This window comes from Heptranchias perlo, chromosome 36 (genome assembly GCF_035084215.1).
Source record: "Heptranchias perlo isolate sHepPer1 chromosome 36, sHepPer1.hap1, whole genome shotgun sequence".
Taxonomy (NCBI): Eukaryota; Metazoa; Chordata; class Chondrichthyes; order Hexanchiformes; family Hexanchidae; genus Heptranchias; species Heptranchias perlo.
The window spans coordinates 15271894-15298545 of record NC_090360.1 but is presented as its reverse complement, the minus strand read 5'-3'; the positions used below and the strand labels follow the sequence as shown (position 1 = coordinate 15298545).

General features: G+C 44.5%; 2 protein-coding genes across 2 annotated transcripts in view; one reads left to right on the top strand and one right to left on the bottom strand.

Moving 5' to 3' along the window:
• wdfy4 (WDFY family member 4) overlaps positions 1-26652 on the top strand; it is a 225644-nt gene that overhangs the window by 137866 nt on the left and 61126 nt on the right. The window lies entirely within an intron of this gene.
• On the bottom strand, positions 1434-26652 carry LOC137304133 (leucine-rich repeat-containing protein 18-like). The gene is made up of 2 exons (XM_067972621.1): positions 26247-26652; positions 1434-4002 (listed from the first exon to the last, which is right to left on the bottom strand). The coding sequence occupies exon 2, from the start codon at positions 3996-3998 to the stop codon at positions 3225-3227; it is 774 nt and encodes a 257-aa protein (XP_067828722.1). The 5' UTR covers positions 3999-4002; positions 26247-26652; the 3' UTR covers positions 1434-3224.

Sequence of the window (26652 nt, the reverse complement as noted above, 5' to 3'; positions counted from 1 at the left end):
CACATATACATTTAATGAAGCCATTGTGCAGTTCGATTCCCCAGAGCTTACAGGAGAAGTACATTGTTTCATCAAGGTTAGTGAGCAGGACTGTGCTTGCACTGGGAGCAATGTAGGTCAACGTCTTGGCATCATGGGTTGCTGAGGCCTGGGGGTGAAGTTGGACATGGGAGGGACCTAAAACAGACGTTATCGGATCGATCGCCCGCTATACACTCCACGCGATATTCAGATCCATTGACTTCAATAGAACTGAATACCGGGAGTGTTATATAACAATCGGCAAATGCAATTGTTTTGCGTCCCCGCCCACATCCAAATTCTCCCCCGCCCTATGCTAGATAAGAATACTTTGCTGGTATTCTTTCAGTAACTGATGCAGACAGTCCTGTCCTTACTGTGCACAGTGCGATCGAGTGACTTATGGTAGTTTGGCCCATTAATCTTTTTTGTCCAAGGTACCCCTGCATTGTCTGTTCAGGAAAAATGAATTAATAAAAGTATGCCTTGGAAGTGTTATTTTAGAATTGTCATCTTGCTTTTAGCCTGCTTTGTCAGGTCTCTTTGGCTGCAGGTCTCTAGGCAGATGTCACTGACCAGAAGGAGTCCTGTGTCTGAAGCAGTATCCATTGATTGCCGTACAGGCCAGGAGTTCAGATTTGTCTGGGATTCAGCCAACCCTGAACCACCTGACTCCAGGAAAATAGGCTGCTTATTACATACCATTACCAGGGGGCTGGGTGTCCCTAAATTGCACCCATATCTGGTCGGAGACTGCCAGGTTGGTCACAAACTCGGTCAAGACCCAGATACACCGGGACCTGGCCTTATGTGGAAGTGGGTCCCACCTGGGGTCCAGGTCAGGAGCTTTTACATTTTAAAGCAGCCCCTTGATAGGCAGGGCAGCCAGATTCATCTTCCAGGCATTCCCCCCCCACCATGCCACCAGATGGCCAGCTTACATCTCTGGGATCTTTGGCAGGGGACACCACAGATGCGCCCCCACACTTCCGAAGGTCACTCATGGAGGCCCCTCCTCCTGACCTCGCAAACTTTGGTGAGGGTCAGGGGTGGAGTTCCACAGTGGCGGTGATTCCCGCCTAACTTCCAGGATCAGCCCCTCCTACCCCGCAGATTTCCGATTCACTGTTAACACGTTCCTTTGAAATCGTCACACTTCAATCCTGAAAATGTTTGGAAATGGAAGCGTAGAATGGTTACAGCACAGAAGGAGGCCATCCGGCCCATCGAGCCCATGCCGGCTCTTTGTAAGAGCAATCCGGTTAGTCCCATTCCTCCACTTTTTCCCTTCAAGTATGGCCGCGGGCAATAGTGGGCATCGCCTTTTCCTTTAGAACGGCGTTCACCTATCTGAAAATATATCTGAAAAAAGTATTGACAACATACACAGGCAATTACTTATATAACTCATGATTTATTCTCCATGTTTTCAAAGTATTAATGTTTTAGGTTTTATTCACATCCCTATTAATTAGCTTTGATATCTGGATACGTTGCAGCTCTCTGTTCTCTTTCATTGGCTGTGGTCTCATTTAAATTCAGAAAGTTTTAATGATAAAAATGTTGCCCATTATTTCTTGGGCTTATCTTCATTTTGTCAATGCCGTATTTTGTTTTAAGGAGCAAGTACAGTTATCCTGTGTTCATTAATTGAACCTGTAATTTTTAGATACTGTATTCATCCTTTACTGTTAATCTAATTTATTACAAACAACGCCTTCAGTTCAATAAAATTAGAATCAAGCTTAAACAATTAGAATATGAACAGACGCGAAATGTGAAAAATGCTCCTCAGACCAGTTGTAGCAATTTATAAGTTACTTTTTGATTGTTTGTCACCGTTTTTAAACACTCACTTTGCAGAAACATTTTTAATAATCGTCATTATCAGAGATAAGGCCACACAACTAATCACAAAAGAGTTCAGTACTTTGTGAAATCAGATTACAACCAAAATGGCGGTTGTTAGTGACCATTACTGTTAAATATGCAACGTTGAAAATGTACTGTGTAATCTAGCACCAACAGCTTTCAGTAAACCTTAATATCTGCAATCAGAATCATGCAACATATCGACATTCAGTTGATTATTCTCAATCAGACTGGCTGTGGTAATGTTGTTGGACTAAATATACAATCATACCAAACTAATTAAATGCTCAGAGTGCCACTGGCCTCGTTCCCCTTTTGAATGATTTTATGCAATGTTAACACACTACCTCTTCAGCTGCAAGATAAAAGTCTTGGTTAATGGTTTTGCTATTAAAGGAATAGTTGCAATAATCATAAAAGAAGCACTGTGTATATAGGAATATATATGGTGTGAATTGGTGTGGTAAAATCAGAGAAGAACATTTTTATTTGGATGAATTCTATGCGAAGAATTATTTAATAATTATTTCAAATTTGGAATAGTGGTAGGGAACAGAGGAGGCAGCCTGTGACACAACGGAGTGATGGATTAACAAATTGTTGTATTGAGTGAAATGGGTCTTTGCTCTCGTGCCTCTACATGGTGATTGGCACATCTACCACATTGTATGTTAGAGAAATGGTTCCATTGGGAGTGATTCACTTGTTATCACATCTAGCCTGTTTATAGTGCAGGGAGGATTCCACCACAGTTGATGACTGCACATATGTGGGTTTCATGGTTATGCAGGTGCTCCCAATAACGAGCATCTAGCCAGACGCTTCCTTGACTTAGAGCCAAAGTGCAATACAGGCCAGCAATAGTGAAAGCAGCTTGCAGCCGGATACAAAATGGTGGACCCCATCTGCCCTTCTAAGGTGTCCCTGAGTGCACTTTGACCTTTTGATTACCTGATATAGCATTGTTGCTGTTGGAGGGAACTATCAGAGGCAAACCTCGTGAAGCAAATGGGGTACAAGCCAGTCTGCCAATGAGAGACGGCAAGTGGAGACCTATAGGGGACATCTACACCAGACCCATCTTAGTTTCTCCAGTCGATTCCTATCAATTTGATGCTGAGCAACATTGACAAATTTAAAGGCCCTCCTTTCTTTGCTTTGGGAATAGTGTGAAGGAGCTAAAAAAAAAGTACAAAATACACAGGAGAAGGAAGAGAAATATAGGTCAGTTGGGATAGATTTAGCCAGTCCTGAAACACAAAGCATTTGGGACAGTTTTATTTGGTGTTGGGCCGTTTTTAGACTGACAGTACAGATTCAGCTCATAATTGCTAATTGCTAACTCTCCAGGATGCCTCGTCTTGTTTAGCAACCGAATTGGGGGATATGAGACCAGTAAAATCGGGCTCCTCTTCCAAATCAGAAATATTCTTCACCTTGCTCCATTTGTCTCTCTCTCGCTGACATTTCTTGAGGCAGGGGCGGCATAGCATGTGTCTTCTGGCGAGATAAAGATTCTCGATGCGATCGATGGTGTCTATTGGCTCGACATCTATCTGTGGCGTGGTGAAAGGGTTCCGCAACACATTCAAGTGCTTCAGTTTCGGGAGCTTGGTGATCTTCTCCGGCATGTAGGTGATTCGATTATCAAACAGCCCCAATTCCTTCAACTCCTTTAAAGTACCGATCGTCGTTGGAAGCATTTCCACAGAATTCAGCCCAAGATTGAGGACCCGTAAATTTTTCAGCTGTGTAAGTTCCGCGGGCAAGCCGTCCGTGGTGAGTTTGTTATTGGAAAGATCAAGATAATAGAGCAACTCCAACTGACAAATAGTCTCCGGAATTCTCTCTATCTTATTTGTGTGGAAGTCGAGATATCGCAGCTTTGGGAATCGGTTGATGAAATCCGGAATTTTTTTGATGAGGTTTCTGCTCAGGTCAATTTCTTCAATATCAGTCAACTTCAGAATACACTTGGGAAAGTTTGCTATCCCCATGTTGCTCAGGTCTAAACGGCGCTTCCCATCGACTGTGATTTTCATGGAATTTTTTGCCATTTTAAGGGTAATCTTTTTCCCCTGGGCACCTCCTTTCTTTTTCGGCATTTTCCTAATTTTTTTTTTAAAAAAGAGCAACAAAAAAAATAATCACAGAGAACATGTAGTATTTACGGCACTGAAACAGGCCATTCGGCCCAACTGGTCCATGCTGTTGTTTATGCTGCACATGAGCCACCTTCCACCCCTCTTCATCTAACCCAATCAACATAACCGTCTATTCATTTCTTCCTCGTGTTTATCTAGATTCCCCTCAATTATTATCTAATTATTCTTCACTTATAGGAAAAGTCCCTTGTGTATAGGCCTAGAAATGACCATTTTCTCCACATCCCTTCCCCTTGTTATAATCAGGACTGCAACACATGCATTAATTTGCGGTGCATTTCAACTGAAACAGATATGGTGATTCAATGACAACACTAAATGTTAACTAGTTTGAAGTCTACCCCTCCCCCAGTTTTTGTTCCTCATCCCTCCCTTGCTGGAAGCATTGACTTACTGTATAGGACATGGTTACCACAGGGGCCAAAGGCCCCCCCTCCCCCAAGTTCTCCATGTGCGAACATGGACAACGTGTCAGCTAGCTACTTTACCACAAGAGGCATCGCTGCCAAGCCCCATTCTGTCCTCATGTATTATCGGTCCACACAGATGGGAAGGAATCCCTGGGTCGTGATTAGGAATAACAACCCCATCCTACTGAGGCCTATTATACTGCCAGTGTTCCCATTGAGATCAGCTAACTTGGGCACAGACTGGTGTTGGAAGCTGACACCTTCCTTGACTGCATATCTCAGAGATTCATTGATCCCATGGGACAATTGGAGTCACATAAAACTGTGCGCTTATTGTAGCCAGTAATTCTGTTTTGTGCACGCCTGACTTAGAACATAAGAACATAAGAAATAGGAGCAGGGGTAGGCCATACGGCCCGTCGAGCCTGCTCCGCCATTCAATAAGATCATGGCTGATCTTGGACCTCAACTCCACTTTCCCGCCTGATCCCAATATCCCCTGATTCCCTTAGAGTCCAAAAATATAATAAGACTTGGCAAAGTAATGTTGATTTCAACCGATTTCTTCAGAAAAAGAAAAAGATCATAGATTTCTTTGAGAAGCCTTTCAGAATACCAAAGTAACCTTGGAAAAGAAAAACTTTCATTTCTATAGCATCTTTCGCGACCTCAGGACGTCCCAAAGCACTTTACAGCCAATGAAGTACTTTTGAAGTGTAGTCACTGTTGTAATGTAGGAAACGCGGCAGCCAATTTGCGCACAGCAAGGTCCCACAAACATCAGTGTGATAAAGACCAGATAATCTATTTTAGTGACATCGGCTGAGGGATAAATATTGGCCAGTCCCAATGAGCCATCCACATGGCCTTGACCTGATGTATGCTCCCGAAGGCCACCGATGAGCCAGAGCTGAATTCTGATAAAGTTGAGCACTAACCACCTCACACAGGTCAACAAGCATCCCTCCGCCTTCGACAACAAGTAGCCCTTGTGCTCCCACCGAATATTCCACTGAATAGAAAATTCATTTTTTTCAATATGGAACAGGATAAAAGCTAGACAAATTTTTGATCAGCAAGGGAGTCAAAGGATATGGGGAAAGGCGGGAAAGTGGAGTTGAGGTAAAAATCAGATCAGCCATGATCTCATTAAATGGCGGAGCAGGCTCGAGGGGCTGAATGGCCTACTCTTATGGTCTACTGAATCACAGTCTGTGTGATGGAGCTGTTATGCCTTCAGGTATCTCCTGTGAAAGTAAACACTGAAAATCAGTATCTTCTACTTAAGGAGCAAGAGCACCCTATTTCAGAAGTACATTACAACAGTTTAACATGGGATGGGAAAACCCAGCTTGCAGATATTGTATCTGAGAGTACTGGGGCATCATTGTGTCTCCTTCCTGCAATGCAGTTAGCGAGGCTAACTCTGAGCGATGAACCAACAATGCTCGCTGCTCATTAGATTTAAATTCACCCACTCAGTTCTCGCGTTCTCTTTGGCGGCAACTTCCTTGCAATCCGAGTTCAAATAACACCAGCGTTCTTTCCCGGGCCGTGTGAGTGGTGAAAGGATTGCTAAGGCCCCTCAACCAATCTGCCTGAAGCAACCCATGCTGTGAGAACCAGGAAGTGTAGTTCATTCATAAACAGTGTTAAACTAAAAACGCGGATGTGCCCGATGAGGTATTATAAAATGACATAGAGAAAGCAAAATAAAGAGATGATAAGATTAAAAGACTGAGATAAAAGAGACAGAAGGAAAAAGTTTTAAAAAATGAAAATTTTTTCATTAAATTTTTTTTTTAAATATCCCATAACTATTAAAATCAGGAGTAATGAGACTCCACATTTTTAAAAGTTCATTTTTAGTGCAGAGAGATTGTTTGGCAGTCATTAAGACTTACAATGCTATTAAAAACTTAGTTTAGACTTAAACAACTGAGCTTACCTGTTTTGTGGCGCTGTTAGTTAGTTTCCAGCTGGGCAGGAGAGCAAGTTGGCGCTGGTCCATTGATTCCATTGATTGCAGCCGGCGATGTCCCTTTTAAGACGAAGCTGTCACATCGCCGGCAAACCAGGAAGAGCAAGTTCCGGACTTCCGCGTTGAACTGCGCCTGTGTGGCCGCCGGAACTTGCTCGTCGATTTCGCCACTAATAACGGTGAGCGCTGTTAGGCTCACTGTTATTTTAAAAGCAATTTCTGGGCTAATGTAATTCTTCTCAGAATGCATTGCATGAAGGAGATACAACAGTATGTCTCTTCTCCCTGCACCCCCCCCGCACACCCACCCAAAACAAACAAAAACTGGTTTCTTCACAACATAGCAGTGAAGCACCCAATTGATTTTTGGAGCAAATTATTGAAACATGTATTTTTAAATAATGTGTAGAATTCTCCTTTAATTATTTCACGACATCCACCCATTGTCAACGTCACTGCAAATGGCCATTGCAGTGTCACTTGCCACACTGCGATTCCTCCCTGTCCAACTGCACAATAACCCCCATCTGATATTTCTTTGAAGGCCAGCGACTTAAATGGGAACATCGCATAGCGTACAGATATGAGCAAACCAATCTAAAATAAATGTTGGTTTTCCTTAGGCAAATAAGAGGATATACATATTTTTAGTCCCCCCCCCCGCAAAAAACAATGGACTTGCAAGCTTTAATGTATATTTCCTGACTAACACCTTTTAATGTGATTTAGCAAAAATAAATGACCATGAGTTATCTGGGAGCCACTGGGAACTGGAGGAGGTTCCGCCTGGCTACTCTGTAGCTGGCTTTCGTGCGACAGCACTTAATTGTGCTAAGCCAGATCGCGGTGGTGATGAATGATTGTTTGGGAAGCAATATGGGTTTCTCTCGTACACACCTTTCCATTAAAAAGGCTTCATTACAAGCCCTTCAGGGACTTTGGCTACTCATTAATCATATTCAACCATGTGCAGGGAAATGTGAGATAATAACTAATGCATCCAGCTAATTTCAATTATCTAGCTTAGAAGGGGGAGAAAAAAAGAACAAAAAAAACACACACTGTAATAGGGTTCACTTAATCCATCCATAAAAATCCATCAAAAGCGCACTTGCTATTTTTAATATGCAGTCATGGTGCCGACAATTTGTTTGGAACTGGGCTCGAGTTACACTGTTCAGATTGTTGTTCGCCTCTTGTAAAGGTGGCACTGTGTTACAGGAGACTACCTGTTTTGAGTGACGTGGAACCAGAAGGCCCATGTTATACCTTTGTCACTGTGTTACCTCGTAGATAGAGAAAAGATGAAGAACTTGCATTTATATAGCACCTTTCATGCCCTCAGGACGTCCCAAAGCGCTTTACAGCCAATGAAGTACTTTTAAAGTGTAATGTAGGAAACATGGCAGCCGATTTGCGCACAGCAAGATCCCACAAACTGCAATGTGATACTGACCAGATAATCTGTTTGTAGTGATGTTGGTTGAGGTATAAATATTGGCCAGGACACCGGGGAGAACTCCCCTGCCCTTCTTCGAATTAGTGCCATGGGATCTTTTGCTTCCACCTGATAATGCATTGAAGCAAACTGTGACACTATCTGACCTCTTAACATGTCATTTTTTTGTTGTTATTCACCAGCTTCTGCTGTGGTGAATCAGAATCAGTTTCTGGGAGTTATCAAAGGTTATACTGTGATTGACTGTACAGTGGGCACTAACTCTTAACAGGGACTTTTAGTTCTAAGGGTGAGGTTTGAATTAGAAAGCACTGCCTGAAGTGATCTTTTAACCTTTAGAGTGCCAGCACCTCCACAGATTTCTCTGCTCCCCAGGCTGGCCACGTTTAAAAGAAATATTTAGCCCCGCATTTATACTGAAAAATGCCTTAAATTGCAGCATTAGTGCTAAGTAGCTTTTTTACTAATCTCACGCAACATTGAAATATACTATAATAAAAACAGAAAATGCTAGAAGCACTCAACAGGTCAAGCAGCATCTGTGGAGAGAGAAACAGAGTTAACGTTTATATCAGAGCCGGAAGATGTTAAGAGATGAACAGTGTAGAGGCAGGGAAAGAACAGACAGGAAAGGTCTGTGATAGGGTGGAGGGCAGGAGTGATTAAATGACAAAAGTAATGATGGTGCAAGGCAAAAGGAGATGAAAATAGCAGGAAAAGATGGGCCCAGAGGAGGTGTAAATGGCTACGGCAGAATAGTAGAGGGAGAGAAAATCTGGCAAAAATGAGAAGGCGTCCATGGCCTGGGAATGTGGCGGAAGAAAGGCAGGTAGACCCCAAGGGTGCCGACCACCCTGTTGACCGTGCAGCGACAGGGGATCCCCTCCCCAACCATCAGCCCACACCTCCTCCACTCCCATCCTCCATTACCAGCACCCGCTGTCCGAGAGAAAATGGGATTAGTGCTTAACATCAAAACTTGTTGAGCTCAATATTAATATAATATTAGTGCCTAGCAGAAAGATGAGGTGCTGCTCCTCGAGCTGCTTTGGAACAGAGTAGGAGGCCGAAGACAGTGAGGTCAGAGTGCGATTGGGATGGAGAATTAAAGTGAAATACACTTTTTTTAAACTATTTCAGACAATAATAAAATTTGTCAACAACTTCACTTCTGGTCTGGCTCATCCTTTTTTCTTCATTCTCTCTCTTCCGTATGTACTTCTCAGTGTATTTGTCTCTATTCTAACTTTTATTTTACAATTTTCTTATATTTACCTGTCATTCTCTGCCAGATCTTTCCTTCACATCGAACTCCTAATGGCTGTAGTGCAGCCTCCAGCAACACGACAAGTCGAGCCAAACAGAGCTGCCACCTTGTACTCTAGTGTACCACTGCACCATACAGCTGAGAGAAGGATAGGAACGTAGGAGCAGGAGTAGGCCATTCAGCCCCTCGAGCCTGTTCCGCCACTCAGTTAGATCATGGCTGATCTGTATCTCAACTCCATTTAGCTGCCTATGTTACATATCCCTGAATACCCTTACCTAACAGAAATTTAGCAATTTCAGTCTTGGAAGCTCAATTGTCTCCCAGCTTCAACAGCTTTTTGGGGGAAGAGAGTTCCAGATTTCCACTATCCTTTGTGTGAAGAAGTGCTTCCTGGCATCACCCCTGAAGAGCCTAGCTCTAATTTTAAGGTCATGCCCCCTTGTTCTGGACTCCCCCACCAGAGGAAATAGGATAGGCTCCCTTGTCCATGAGAAGGTTGCAGGGATTTATTCTCTCAGGGGTTTGAACTCCTCACTTGCTGCTCTTAGTGCCCTGGTTAATGCAATCATGTCAGTGTTTACAAGAGTGCGCAGAAATTTCAGCAAATGCATTAAATAGAATGTACCGAGAAATTCTAAATCCAGTGTGTTGTTATTCTAGTGATATTCACTTGCTAGAAAGTTTTGCCCACTAGGTGTCTGAATATTCTTACTCTAAATAAAGTAACCTGGGTTCTCCAGATCGATTCTTCATTAACACTTGACTTGAATCCTTGATTCTCTATCTCACTCTCAGTAACTGATCATTTTTAATTGAATTGGTTTAATCTCTCAATTTTTCTCTCATATCCTCTCGGTTCACAGTTCTTTCAGGGTTTTCAGTTTAACAGCAGTCTGTTCTTCCTGTTAGTCCTTCGAATTGCAAATTTGGTTTTCTTTTATAATGGTTTTCTATTAACTTCTGATTATATATTTCTGAGTACATTTAGTCCTTAATACCAGCACTTGCTTCCTGTGCAGTTCTTTTCCTTTTAACTTATCTCTAGATTCTCCTTCCTTTCTCATCTTCTTTATAAATGTTTGGGATTTTTTTTCTCTATCTCTTCAGTTTTCCTCCTTGATCCTTTTTGTAACAGAGGCCCTGGCAGGTTTTATTGGAGTCTTTATCCTCCGTCATCTGGTTCTGTCTTTTCTTCTTCCACTCAGAAGCTTCTATTGGATCTTGTCAGTGTAACGTGGAGATTTACTTTTCTTTTTTATGTATTGTTCTTTCCTCCAGTTCTTTCAACTGCCCTCCTCCTCCCTTCTCTCTCCTCCATCACCTCCTCTCTCCCTCCTACTATTCCCTCCTCTCTCCCTCCTCCTCCTCTCTCCCTCCTCCTCGTCCCTCCCTCCTCCTTATTCCCTTTTCCTATTCCCTCCCTACCTCCGTTCTCCTTGTCCCTCCCGCCTCCTTGTTCCCTCCTCCTGTTCCCTCCCCCTCCTTCCTCGTCCCTCCCTCCCTCCTCGTCCCTCCCTCCCTCCTCGTCCCTCCCTCCCTCCCTCCTCATCCCTCCCTCCCTCCTCCTTGTCCCTCCCTCCCTCCTCCTCGTCCCTCCCTCCTCCTCGTCCCTCCCTCCCTCCTCCTCGTCCCTCCCTCCCTCCTCTTCGTCCCTCCCTCCCTCCTCCTCGTCCCTCCCTCCTCCTATTCCCTCCCCCTCCCTCCTCCTCATCCCTCCCTCCTCCTTATTCCCTCCTCCTATTCACTCCCTCCCTCCCTCCTCCTCGTCCCTCCCTCCTCCTTATTCCCTCGTCTTATTCCCTCCCTCTTCTCCCTCCCCCTCCCTCTTCCTCCTCTTGATTTGTCCAGCTGGCCTCATGACTATGCCTTGATACGTTGAACTTGCTTTTGTGGTTTCTTACCTGCTTTTGATGCCAGATTTAAACCTTGCCACAGTTCTAATCAAATGCACGTTTCTCTAATCTATTATGAGATTATTCCTATTCGACGATTATAATACTGTGGATGCTGGAAATCTAAAATAGAAACAAAAAATCCTGGAAACACTCAACAGGTCAGACACCTGTGAAGAGAGAAATAGAGTTAATGTTTCAGGTCTAATGAAAGGTCATCGAACTGAAACATTAACCCAGATTCTCTCTCCACAGATGCTGCCTGACCTGCTGAGTGTTTCCAGCATTTACTATTTTTATTATAAAGTTAAGATGTTTTTTCAAAGTGGTGCTCTTACACTGTGGGGTATAAGTTTCTCGGACGTTCTCCCGACCTCCTGTCATAACGCCAGCGGAAGATAGGTGGAAAGTTGGAGAAGCAGCGTAAATGGCCGTTTGGGCAATTTTTCTGGTGATTCTGCCGATTTTCTGCCGAAGTCATGGGGGGAGATTAAGCATACCCCGGGGAAATATTTCCCCTACAAGTCTAGCATTGGTGAGAAGTGGTCTTCCCCCTTCACATTCAACACTCAGCTTGTATAACGCAAGTCCAGAGTCAGGGCATGACCTGACTCCAGAGTGAAGCAGAATAAATTGCCTGTTCCATGGAGTTTCCTCTCTCCAACAACAACGACTTGCATTTATATAGCGCCTTTAACGTAATAAAACATCCCGAGGTCCTTCACAAGAGCGTAATCAGACAAAAATAAAAATTGACACCAAGCCAAAGGAGGAGACATATGGGTGAGTGGCCAAAAGCTTTTCAAAGAGATAGGTTTTAAAGAGCATCTTAAAGGAGGAGAGAGAGGCGGAGAGGTTTAGGGAGGGAATTCCAGAGCTTAGGACCGAGACAGTTGAAGGCACGACCACCATCAGTGTGAGTTAATTTAGCTCCTGGCTCAGGATTTAAGCTGCTTTTGCACTGTAACTCTAGTGGGAAGTGGTGTCAGTGTAAATTAGTTAAAACAGTTCAGATTTTTGGTAAAGATAGCAGCACATGTACCATGTGACATCACAAATGTTACTATTAACATATTGGGCCAGAATTTGCTGTCAAGATGACGGTGAGGTTAATGACGCTCGCTGTTATTTATGCACAAATCGCACAGCAACTTCAGGCGAGGGGAAGATGCGGGGTTAAACACGAATATCCAAGAGTTGCTGTCCGAGATGCGCCACTCCACCGTTAGCTTCACGAAAACGACACCGCCCTGTCTGCCTCACCATTGAAATGCACCGAATGGCGTGAAGTTGTTGTATTTGCGCGGTAGATACGAACTAAACTCGCCAGAGAAAGTTAACCCTTGTCATTTCAAGTCTAAGTACCATTTTAACAACATGATAATAGTTAATTACTGCCAGTCAACCTCTCTGGCACTGAAAATTAATTATTACAAGTGTGGAGTCTCATTCCTTCAGGTATTAATTGTTATTGGAGATTTTAAAAATGTAATATTTACATTTTTTTTTCTTAATCCAATCTTTCTTTCCCTCTCTTTATTTCTTTCTGTGCCTGATTCGAAGTTGAATTCACCCACTCTAATTTACACTTCCTTCTCAGTCCTTGCGCTGCTGGTTTCACAATCCTTCAATCCAATTAGTTACGGAGATACCCTGTCCCTTGCCCTGTTCGCTCAGGTCCCAGATGCCCGGGTTTCCATCGCTGCACCGTTATCACCAGCAACTTGCCACGCAAAACAATATAAAACCTAAACGTGCAGGAGCAAGTCTAAATAACGGCAGACGCTGTTACATGCCCTGCCACAACAAATTATGGCCGGATATTTTTCTCACCCTTGTGCGAGGCAGTAAGTACGTAATGATGTGGACAGACTAACTTTGCAATTCAGCTAAGTTATGAATGTATACTGCATGGTAGTTGATATAAGAAACACTTTTTAAAATTTGCTGTGCAATCTTGCAACAGAATAGTGAATTTAAAGAAATATTCCATGATAGGGCCTTCCAATGGTTTTATCCTCCACCATGCACCTGAAAAAACCCAATACCCAATTTAAAGGGCCTTCCTGTGTTTAAAAATAATTTTGAGTGATTATAATAGCTGGTGGTGTGACACTGGAGAGTTCCTGTGATATGTCCCTGAGCCGGGTACGGTAGCATAGTGGTTATGTTACTGGACTAATAATCCAGAGGCCTGGACTAATAATCCGGAGTTATGAGTTCAAATCCCGTCACGGCAGCTGAGGAATTTAAATTCAATTAATTAAATAAAATCTGGAATTAAAAAACTAGTATCAGTAATGGCGGCCATGAAACTACCGGATTGTCGTAAAAACCCATCTGGTTCACTAATGTCCTTAAGGGAAGGAAACCTGCCGTCCTTACCCGGTCTGGCCTATATGTGACTCTTGACCCACAGCAATGTGGTTGATTCTTAATTGCCCTATGAAATGGCCCAGTAAGCCAATAAAACCGGACGGACCACTAGGCACCGGACACGACAAAGGCAAACCAAGCCCAGTCGACCTTGCAAGGTCCTCCTCACTAACATCTGGGGACTTGTGCCAAAATTGGGAGAGCTGTCCCACAGACTAGTCAAGCAACAGCCTGACATAGCCATACTCACAGAATCATACCAAGAAGCCAACGTCCTGGAATCTTCCATCACCATCCCTGGGTATGTCCTGACACACCAACCAGAGGTGGTGGTACAGTGATATATAGTCAGGTGGGAGTGGCCCTGGGAGTTCTCAACATTGACTCCGGACCCCATGAAATCTCAGGCATCGGGTCAAACATTGGCAAGGAAACCTCCTGCTGATTACCACCTACCGTCCTCCCTCAGCTGATGAATCAGTCCTCCTCCATGTTGAGCACCACTTGGAGGAAGCACTGAGGGTAGCAAGGGCACAGAATGTACTGCTGGGTGGGGGACTTCAATGTCCATCACCAAAAGTGGCTTGGTAGCACCACTACTGACCAAGCTGGCTGAGTCATGAAGGACATAGCTGTCAGACTGGGCCTGCGGCAGGTGGTGAGCGAACCAACACGAGGGAAAAACCTACTTGACCTTGTCCTCACCAATCTACCTGTCGCAGATGCATCTGTCCATGACAGTATTGGTAGGAGTGAACACTGCACAGTCCTCATGGAGACAAAGTCCCGTCTTCGCACTGAGGACACCATCCAACGTGTTGTGTGGCACTACCACCGTGCTAAATGGATTAGATTCAGAACAGATCTAGCAGCTCAAAACTGGGCATCCATGAGGCGCTGTGGGCCATCAGCAGCAGCAGAATTGTATTCCAGCACAATCTGTAACCTCATGGCCCGGCATATTCCTCACTCTACCATTACCAACAAGCCAGGGGATCAACCCTGGTTCAAAGAGGAGTGTAGAAGAGCAGGCCAGAAGCAGCAACAGGCGTACCTAAAGATGAAATGCCAACCTGGTGAAGCTACAACTCAGGACGACGTGCATGCTAAACAACAGAAGCAACATGCTATAGACAGAGCTAAGCAATTCCACAATCAACGGATCAGATCAAAGCTCTGCAGTCCTGCCACATCCAGTCGTGAATGGTGGTGGACAATTAAACAACTAACGGGAGGAGGAGGCTCTGTAAACATCCCCATCCTCAATGATGGCGGAGTCCAGCACGTGAGTGCAAAAGACAAGGCTGAAGCATTTGCAACCATCTTCAGCCAGAAGTGCTGAGTGGATGATCCATCTTGGCCTCCTCCCGATATCCCCACCATCACAGAAGCTAGTCTTCAGCCAATTCGATTCACGACACGTGATATCAAGAAATGGCTGAGTGCACTGGATACAGCAAAGGCTATGGGCCCCGACAACATCCCAGCTGTAGTGCTGAAGACTTGTGCTCCAGAACTAGCCACGCCTCTAGCCAAGCTGTTCCTGTACTGCTACAACACTGGCATCTACCCGACAATGTGGAAAATTGACCAGGTATGTCCTGTCCACAAAAAGCAGGACAAATCCAATCCGGCTAATTACCGCCCCATCAGTCTACTCTCAATCATCAGCAAAGTGATGGAAGGTGTCGTCGACAGTGCTATCAAGCGGCACTTACCAAGAACCTGCTCACCGATGCTCAGTTTGGGTTCCGCCAGGACCACTTGGCTCCTGACCTCATTACTGCCTTGGTCCAAACATGGACAAAAGAGCTGAATTCCAGAGGTGAGGTGAGAGTGACTGCCCTTGACATTCAAGGCAGCATTTGACCGAGTGTGGCAACAAGGAGCCCTAGTAAAATTGAAGTCAATGGGAATCAGTGGGAAAACTCTCCAGTGGCTGGAGTCATACCTCGCACAAAGGACGATGGTAGTGGTTGTTGGAGGCCAATCATCTCAGCCCCAGGACATTGCTGCAGGAGTTCCTCAGGGCAGTGTCCTAGGCCCAACCATCTTCAGCTGCTTCATCAACGACCTTCCCTCCATCATAAGGTCAGAAATGGGGATGTTCGCCAATGATTGCACAGTGTTCCATTCCATTCGCAACCCCTCAGATAATGAAGCAGTCCGTGCCCGCAAGCAGCAAGACCTGGACAACATCCAGGCTTGGACTGATAAGTGGCAAGTAACATTTGCGCCGGACAATTGCCAGGCAATGACCATCTCCAACAAGAGAGAGTCTAACCACCTCCCCTTGACATTCAACAACATTACCATTGCCGAATCCCCACCATCAACATCCTGGGGGTCACCATTGACCAGAAACTTAACTGGACCAGCCATATAAATACTGTGGCTATAAGAACAGGTCAGAGGCTGGGTATTCTGCGGCGAGTGACTCACCTCCTGACTCCCCAAAGCCTTTCCACCATCTACAAGGCACAAGTCAAGAGTGTGATGGAATACTCTTCACTTGCCTGGATGAGTGCAGCTCCAACAACACTCAAGAAGCTCGACACCATCTAGGACAAAGCAGCCCACTTGATTGGCACCCCATCCACCACCCTAAACATTCACTCCCTTCACCACCGGCGCACTGTGGCTGCAGTGTGTACCATCCACAGGATGCACTGCAGCAACTTGCCAAGGCTTCTTCGACAGCACTTCTCAAACCCGCGACCTCTACCACTTATAAGGACAAGGGTAGCAGGCACATGGAAACAACACCACCTGCACGTTCCCCTCCAAGTCACACATCTTCCTGACTTAGAAATATATCGCCATTCCTTTGTCGTCGCTGGGTCAAAATCCTGGAACTCCCTACCTAACAGCACTGTGGGAGAACCTTCACCACATGGACTGCAGCGGTTTAAGAAGGCGGCTCACCACCACCTTCTCAAGGGCAATTAGGGATGGGCAATAAATGCTGGCCTTGCCAGCGACGCCCACATCCCATGAACGAATTTTTTAAAAAAGCCGTACAGACTGGGAAAGTCCCATGTTTGACTTCCAGTTCTTCATTGAGGTAGTTGACCTCAGCCCGGCCATCAATACGAGTGCTCCAATTGATTTTAGTATTCTTGGATTACAAGGGTAAAATGAACCAAGGTTCTGCATTAAAACAGTGACTGTTCATCAGTCCCTTTTGGAACTTCAGGTACATATCCAGCATGGCCTTGATGGGCCAAATGGCCTCCTTCTTAGCTGTAACCATTCTATGATTCTATCATATGGATGTCAGGGCGGCTGTGACCTTCCCCATGACTGAATAGGCTGATGTCACTCGCTGTCAAGGCTCACATGTGAATAATGGGCACTTGAGTGAGGCACCGGAGGGCAAATGGCAACAATGGAACGGTAGCCCAGGAAAGAGTCAACACGTTCAGGAGAGTGAGGGGAGCAGAAGTAAATAAATAACTGGATTTTTAAACCACAAATAATTCCATTGATGCAGTGTCAGGTGGTGTTATCTCCATGACACTGGGAAAAACTTTCTTTCAAATGGCATCACAATGATCTCATTGTGTACACATATTTGGAGATCCTATCAGGGTACGAGAAGGCAATGAGGCCATCAGAGCTTTGGGTTAAAACACAAGATTAACGGTGGTTTATTAATGTCCGTTAATTCCCCCCCCTCCCCATATCCCAGGATTGTACCTTCCTCCTATTTACTGACTAAAATACAGACAAACACAAGCCTCTTTATATAGAACACTGACGTACCTGGATTTCCTGAGTTACGTGAGTTTGGTGTTAGTACGGTATTGGCCTCAGTGTACATTATCAAAAAAGTCTGTAAAGTGATATGGTGACAGGTATTATGACAAAACTAAATGCAGTGATGCATTATAACAGGAAAGCCACTTGTCCTTGCCTGTTGCAAGGTATATTTTAATAGTTACAGAAATATTTGTGCTGTCTTGAACATATTATAATAAAGAGTATAAGCTCTAAAACGACGACAGTTTAAGAATAAGGTGGGCAACACTTTTGGTTCTTATTTCATTTTGACTAAACTATCCATACTGTTTAGTTGAAATGATTTGAAAGAAAATAACCTGTGGATCTGAAAGCTACTGAGAGACTTATTTGATATGGCGGCCAAAGGATTCTTTTCCCATCGTATTAGTGGCTGCAATTTTCCAATCCAGCCAACTGATCTATACTTTTTTCTAACCTAATGCCAACAGAATTCTCCTCATCACTCCTCAAAAAAAATTGTGAGTGATTCTTGCTTAGAAATGAGGTGCACGGAATGGGTAGCACATTGTTATTTCATCTCTGGATTCAGCCCAGGACGGTGGGATGAAACTCTCTCCTCTCTGTTTGCTTCAAGAATCCGATGGGAAACCAGTTCTGGGCAGGCTTGGGCCGAGTACAGGCCCTGCCCATAAGTTGGGATTGGCATGCAGAAGGGACCACCAGATGCAGCCAATGGACAATGTCACACTGGAATGGCGGTGGCTCTCTCTCCTGAGGGTGAGGTTAAGGTGCTTTGTTGCAGCAGAGCAGAGGGGGCTTTACTTTACAACTGACCGCACTGTGCCTGACCCGGGAGTAGTTGGTGCTGAGACTGTGGGAACATGTAACGTTCCCCAGTATTTGATGAGTACAAAAATTCACCACAAGAACTATCAGTTAGATATGATGATGCATCTAGAAATGGAGTACTGACATGCAGTTGACTGGTAATTCCCTCTGTTGACCATTTTAGCTGACCAAGATTGAAGGCCTGTAGATGCTCCCTGTTTCAGGATTAATTTGACAGGAAACAATCCATCTGAAAAACCAGACACATGGAATGACATGTAAATGAAATTTTTAGGGAGATAATGTGATAAGAGGATTAATTCAACATGGAGTAAGAGATTAGCTGAATTTGACAGGATCATGTGAATAGGGCCAGTGAGAACGTTTAAATTATTTGTTTTCAATGGCAGTCAGAGATCTCTTCCTAAATATGGTTCAGGGATCCATTTCAGAAGATTTTCTTCTGTCTTCCCTCAGAAATTCCTCAGGGTGAAACCTCAGCAAGCTTTCCACTTAATTTGATTCTGCTTGTTTCTTTAACCATCATATTGTACACAACTTATGTGGCATTTCTTCATAACTGACTGGAGAAATATCTGCCTCATCTTATCTTACTCTCACATGTGATGGCACTATCAGTGCTGACACCATAAAAGATGTCATATTATCATTCTTGTCATGTCACAAAGGTTGGAGCTTGCTTTTGAGTTTACCTTATTGTCTATTGATTAACTTGTACATATTATAATAAAGAGTACAAGCAATACAGCAGTGGGGGAGCGCTGCACTGTTGGAGATGCCGTCTTTCGGATGAGACGTTAAACCGAGGCCCCATCTGCCCTCTCAGGTGGACGTAAAAGATCCCATGGCACTATTTGAAGAAGAGCCGGGGAGTTTTCCCCAGTGTCTTGGCCAATATTTATCCCTCAACCAACATCACTAAAACAGACTGGGGGAAAAAAAAAAAAATTGGGTAAGGCCTATTATTGGGCACGGGTAGCGCGATCCGCAATTAACCCGCGCCCAATGGCCTCTGCGCAGGCAGGACGAGAACTTAGTTTGGCCTCATTACTCACCTTCAAGCAGCGTTGAAATCCAGGCCTTGCAGGTGGATTCAAGTAAATGTGGGCTTTCCACCAGCTGGGGGAGTCCCAATCTCTTATAGGGAGGATAGCTCTTAAAATCTCTTAAAGGTAGCTGGTACCTGTTATTTGCTAAAAATAACAGTCTGCTGTTCTGCACGGAGTCTGAACGGAAATTAGACATCGCACACGTAAAACACAAATGCAGGTCCCTATGTTTACAAACTGATGAGTTATGTTAAAACATTGAATTAAGGTTGCACACTACTAAATCCCACATCCTCCAATCTGCATGCCAGACCTCACCAATCAACGATCTGAGTTGGTACCAGGCCTGTGAGAGTGTGTGCACCAAGGTTCTCTGCTAATGCACTAGAGGCCTTGGTGTAAGAGGTGGACAGAAGGAGGGACATCCTATATAATTGCAGGGAGCGGGGGGGGGGTCCAAGAGGCCCTTCAGGCAAATGCTGAAAAGGCAGCGGGAGGCCACAGGGGACGAAGTCAATGCCAGGCGCATAGCACCACAAACATGGATACAGTGCAGGAAGAAGTTGAATACTTTGATATGAGTGGTCAAGGTGAGTGAGGTCAGCTGTCAAGTAGCGTCTCCTACCAACTGAACCATTAGCCCCATCCCCTGCTCCACGCACTACACCCTCATCACCCACATATAAACAAACTCTTTCAATTAGTACTCAGCTCTTCCAATCAAATGCTTCCTCTCACCCTCACACATTGCCACTGTTGTAAGCCGCATACCCACAACTCTCAACCATGACGGGCACATTCACCCAGATGCACGTCCCGCTTTCTTGCAGGAGAAGGTGGCGCATAACAGGAGGCAGCAAGTGGCAGTGGCATTTAGCCCCTCGAGCCTGTTCCGCCATTCAATGAGATCATGGTTGCTTTGTGAGCTAACTCCAGAAAATCAAAAAGTTAGTATGCAGGTGCAGCAGGTGATCAAGAAAGCCAACGGAATGGTGGCTTTTATTGCTAGGGGGATAGAATATAAAAACAGGGAGGTATTGCTGCAGTTATATTAGGTATTGGTGAGACCGCACCTGGAATACTGCATACAGTTTTGGTGTCCATACTTAAGAAAAGACATACTTGCTCTCGAGGCAGTACAAAGAAGGTTCACTCGGTTAATCCCGGGGATGAGGGGGTGGACATATGAGGAGAGGTTGAGTAGATTGGGACTCTACTCATTGGAGTTCAGAAGAATGAGAGGCGATCTTATTGAAACATATAAGATTGTGAAGGGGCTTGATCGGGTGGATGCGGTAAGGATGTTCCCAAGGATGGGTGAAACTAGAACTAGGGGGCATAATCTTAGAATAAGGGGCTGCTCTTTCAAAACTGAGATGAGGAGAAACTTCTTCACTCAGAGGGTAGTAGGTCTGTGGAATTTGCTGCCCCAGGAAGCTGTGGAAGCTACATCATTAAACAAATTTAAAACAGAAATAGACAGTTTCCTAGAAGTAAAGGGAATTAGGGGTTACGGGGAGCGGGCAGGAAATTGGACATGAATTTAGATATGAGGTTAGGATCAGATCAGCCATGATCTTATTGAATGGCGGAGCAGGCTCGAGGGGCCGATTGGCCTACTCCTGCTCCTATTTCTTCTGTTCTCCTTATTTTACATGCTGCTGGCGTTCGGTATTTGCGCATGTGCTACTACCTATACCAAGATGGCGTCTGGCGCACATCACGCTAGAAACATACGTACGCAGCCAAGATGCCATCTTGGCACTTCAAGAGGCCGCGTAGCACCAAAACAACGGCCCAATTTCTAACCTATTATCTGGTCATTATCACATTGCTGTTTGTGGGATCTTGCTGTGCACAAATTGGCTGCCACGTTTCCTACATTACAACAGTGACTACACTTCAAAAGTATTTCATTGGCTGTAAAGCGCTTTGGGACATCCTGAAGTCTTGAAAGGCTCTATATAAATGCAAGTTCTTTCTTTCTTTAAAATTACTACAGTTTAAGAATTAGGGAGGCAACACTTTCAGTTGTTACTTCAGAAGACCAGCTGGTCTAACAAACCTGTTTGGTCCCAGTATGGTGTAAATTCCACACACCGCAATCTCCTTGGAGAGGCGAAAGAAACCTTCGGCCAATTTAGGAGAAAACTCTGGGAATTATAAATAACAAAAGAAGCTGTACAACTAGATTGTGTCTCATGTGAGGCTTTCTCTGGCAAATGATTGGGAATGTGAATGACTGTAGAATTACATAGAATTTACAGCACAGAAATAGGCCATTCGACCCATCAGGTCTATGCCGGTGTTTATGCTCCACATGAACCTCCTCCCACTTTACTTCATCTAACACTATCAGCATATCCTTCTATTCCTTTCTCCCTCATGTACTTATCTAGCTTCCCCTTAAATGCATCTACGCTATTTGCTTCAATCACTCCATGGGTAGCAAGTTCCACATTCTAACCACTCTCTGGGTAAAGATGTTAAAGACTGCAGGTGCTGTATACACTACAGGTGCCGAAATAATTTGCTCAACCTAATTTCACAGTCGAGTTCAGCATCAATGGTGCAAAGCCACTCAAAAGATTTTCGGAATATAGGAACAGGAGTTGGCCATTCAGCCCCTCGAGCCTGTTCCGCCATTCATTTAGATCATGGCTGATCTGTATCTCAACTCCATTTACCCGCCTTGGTTCCATAACCCTTAATACCCTTATGGGGTTGAACTTCCACTTGGGGTTCTCCCGAGCGGCTGTCGTAACTTCAGCGGAAGATCAATGTTTCTCCACGGATCTTCCATCAAAGTTACGGTGGACGATCGGGAGAATCCCCACAGAAATGTAACCCCTTTATTTACATCTGTATGTTACTCGCCATTATAGGTATGTGACCACTATATTCTCACGCTATGACGGACCTTATCTCACCCCTGCCACAGGTTACGAAGATCTTTGTTTCAAGTGGAAGTGCACTCCCATTGTTCTGTCATCCGATATGGCATTCTGTTTATGCTACACACATTGTTGAGCTTGGGTTCAAAATGATCTGCAGTGTGTGATCAGATGATAGTGTCCTCCCTAAATCTAACAATCAAGCAAGGCTGTAGTCATACAACAGATAATGGGGATGATTGCCTTTACCTGTGCCTCTGAGGAATGCTTATTTTGCAAGCACAAAGGTCAGAAAACAAGAGTTGGCAAGACCCGTTTACGCTGGGTCTCTGCCCCCTTGACATTGCTCCAGGATTTCCTGGGCTTCCCTGGGGGCTGGAGTTGCACCTGCAATAAGCATAGGCCTGTCGCTCACATATTGCGGAGGTGATGTTCCCTCTTTCTCCTGTAGTTATGGCCACGGGGCACCCAGAAGCAAGGGTGAACCAAGACTTTGGTGGAGGGATTGTGCTGAGAGAACTCCCACTCCGCTAGACTTGTTGGTCTCTGGTCCAGCAGCAGGCAGAAGAGGCCCAAAGGTAGCTGCCATTTTGTAATAGTCACCCAGCAGTTCTTCAGTCTGGAGACAGGTCTGCAGCGGAGGCTGTGATAACAGTCTGGGACCACCAAAACTGATTACAGCTTGGCTTGGACAAGTAGAGCACACTCTGGGTGTGCTGATCCTCGCCAGCATTGAAATGGAAGAGGGGAGGGGAAACAGGAAAATCGTCCCCAAGGTCTTAGGCCAGTATCTGTTCAGTATGATTCTTAGCAAGGCAAACCCAAGTTATACTGGCTGGGATGCCTTACCAGCAGATTGCATCGAATTCAGTGACAACAGGAGCTTTGCACAAGCATGCTGTGTAGGGCAACTAATTTGTAATGTGAAAACAAAAGACGAGAACATCCACTTTCTCATCATATCCAAATAAATTGTCAGATTGTTGTAAAAGCCCAACTGGTTCACTAATGTCCTTTAGGGAAGGAAACCTGCCGTCCTTACCCGGTCGGGCCTATATGTGACCCCAGTCCCACACCAACATGGTTGACTCTTAACTGCCCTCTGAAGTGGCCTAGCAAGCCACTCAGTTGTATAAAACCGCTGCAAAACTTTGGAGTTCAAGAAGAAAGCTCACCACCTCAGGGCAACTAGGGATGGGCAATAAATGCTGGTGATGCTCACATCCTGAGAATAAATTTTTTAAAACCATAATCACAGTTACAGCCAACAAAAGCAACCAACATGCCTCCATAAACCACTTATTTAAAGAAATCTTCTTTTGATTCTGAATGAAGGTCAACAAAAGGATTCGCTTTCGCCCAGACGAGCAAAGAATTTTGACTGCGATCGTGTTTGTGATGAAAAAATAGGAAACATATAAAACAAATAAAGTCCTTTTTTTCTGTACAAGATAAGTTGTAGAATGAAATGAACTTTCAATTCCTAGGACATAGCTTTATAAAGTTCTACTCCAGTTCTGAGTTGTGTTGTATTTACACAACAGAATTCAGATACCAAAAAAATTCTGAGCCACTTGTACCCCTCGTACCTGAGTGAAGACCTCTCACTCCATGGATATCCTGCAATTGATGTAAAAAGGAATTAGGACGGCATCGGAGACTTAATTTTCTGCGTGTTTTGTGAGCTGCCATTGTTTTAACTGCCCCTGGTGCTCAGCTGCCAGATAAAGAGTGCCATTTCCCTGTGTGTGTGTGTGTGTGTGTGTGTGTGCATTGCAAATTCCACTGGAAATCTTCATGTTGGCTTTCAGTGGGTCCATGGAGAACCTCAGAGGATAAATATTATATCGGCGCTCACAGGAGATTGGATATCGAATGTAAAAGGGGGATTAGCCTGCAGGATGTTCTTATATAATTCTCTGTTTCCTGCACAGGATACTGTTTCTAAATTACCAGCATGACACGAGATTGCAGTGCAGGACCTAACATATTATGCTAGGCAGCAGCAATATGCTGGATCTCGACAAGGTTGACTTGCTGAGTGCAGAAAGGCTGGCACGCACAGTGGGGAAGGTTTGCAGATGGCAGTACAGAAGCGTCAACTATAAATCATCAGCAATCAATCCAAAGATTGAATGAGGGTTCGTTTATTAACGTGCACCCTACAGCAATGATAGAGATCCCCTCCCCCCAAAGCTGTGTTTTCACGAGATGAATTCTGAGCCCACCACCCACAGCGGGCCTATGGTCAATTCCCATCCCAGGATACAAAGGACCCCAGCTCAACCTCTGTCCTGAGTTAGCTGATCTCAGGTGCAGTGGCAGTGAGATGGCTGTAATTAGCCTCAGCCCCCACAGGCCTTTCTCGATCTTGATCTCTCTTCTGTAACCCAGCTGGAAGATGCATGTGTGGATGTGAAGTGCGAACCGGATCAAACTCGGCTAGAAGCCCCACATGGTCAAATAGCCCACCGTCACTGACATGGACCTTTTCTGCTGTGGTTCTCCCAGTGCTTACGGAGAGGATGCAGCCTGGCGATTAATGATATATTTTGGGTATATCGAAAGGGAGAATCGTGCATCTCCCAGCCTGTCATTTACCGCCTGTTAATTTTAATAAATGGGAAGCCAGGCTGGGGCTGTACAATTGCCCGATGGGCACTCCGAGCATGCACCAGGAGCACTGATCTCCCTTTCCTATTGCTGAGTGTGGCGCTGAGAATGAGACAAATGAAGAGCACTGAACCCAAGCATCTATCCTGGATTTAACGACAGTCGCCAGCTCACGACTGCCTCCTTTAGGTGTATTTCCACCCCCAAACCTCTCTGCTTCTCCACCTCTCTCTGTCCTCCTGCTTAAAACCTACCTCTTTGGACCAAGCATTTGGTCGCCTGTCCTAATGGCTCCTTTTTTGGCTCGGTGTCAATTGTCATCTAATTACACTCCTGTGAAGCACTTTGGGACATTTTACTACGTTAAATGCACTATATAAAAGCAAGTTGTTGTATGCACCAAATCTAATTTACATAGGTATTTCATGGGGTGGAATATAGAGAGACAGAGAAGAAGACAGATTGATAACTACATGGCAGCATTCAGTTTATCTACCAGATGTATTATGTCCAATAATCATCCTGAGGGAGAGACTAGTGAGTGTAGAAGGCTTGCATTAATAGAAAGAACTTGCATTTATATAGTGCCTCTCACATCCTCAGGACTACACTTTACAGCCAATAAAGTACTTTTGAAGTGTAGTCACTGGAAATGCGGTAGCAAGCTCCCACAAACAGCAATGAGATAATCTGTTTGTTTTTTTAATGTTGTTGGATGAGGGATAAATATTGGCCAGGACACCGGGGAGAACTTTCCTACAAAATAGTGCCATGGAATCTTTTACATCCACCCGAGAGGGTAGACAGAGCTTTGGTTTAACGCTTCATCCGAAAGACGGCACCTCCGACAGTGCAGCACTCCCTCAGTACTGTATTGGATTTTGTATTCAAGTCTCTTGGAGTAGCAGTGTGAACCCATGACCTTCTGAGCCAGAGGCGAGAGGGCTACCAACTGAGCCACAGCTGACATGCGATCCTGCCTATTTCACTAATCATACTTTAATCGTACTTCACTCTAATATGCTACTCTACATAATTTAATTTAATATGTAAATTTACTGGGGAAGAGGTGGGACATAAGGCTGTACTGTCCCGTTTTAATTGAGACTCCCTGACATGAAATATCACTGCTGTTACATTCCTCTGGATTCCCAGACCAGCTGATTCACCAATTCTACGCAAGCCCTTCCCGAGTGCTGAGTCAAGTTCCAGTCAATCAACTCACTGCAGGTTGAGAGGTGTGCTGGGGAGGGTGGCAGTACATTTAAAATTTGTGTAAAGAAGGTAGATTAGTGATCAAAGAGTAATTATCACATACTAATCCAGGTGAAAAGAGTTTCACATATTTTCAGCCATGTTAGCTTAAGGTAACTGCCCAGAGAACGTAGGCATCAGGTCAGCACCTAGTCTGAATTTAAAATTTACTTCATAAATTTGTGCACACACCTCAAAACTCCCAAGGATCAAAAAACCTGTAGCAGGGATCAGAATTTTTTTAAACCTTGATTAATATCTGCACTGGTACCATAGAAAATGCAGGAAAAGATTTATTGATTAAATCTAGTTTAATCTGCCTTACGACAGGATATAACAGGGAAGAAAGACAAGTAAAAGATGCAAGAAGCCCATTTAAATACTTGGTCTAACTCACGTGATTTTGCTGAAGAGGAGTTTTTTTTTAATCTTGCAAATGCTAAAAGTACAAGACTGTATATATCCTCACCCCACCGTTCCTTTAGCAGATCAAAAAATGTGTAGGACAGGCAGCAAAAACTCTTCAGTTCCTTTCATCAGCACTTTGGCCTGTGCTGCCCAGGGCTGGCTGCTATTGTGCATGCTCCTTCCATCTCTGTTGCTTTGAATAATGGATTACGTCTTCAACGAGGTTTGTAAGTGGAGCCCAGTGGACAGTAGTTGCAAGGATTAACTATCGCTCCTGTTAGACTAAAGCTTCAAGTCTATAGAGCAGGAGCCAGAGAAATCTCTGGCAGTGAAAGAACTGTCAAACATTTGCACAAGAAATAAAATGCATAGCAACTCCTGCTTGCTGCTTCGCT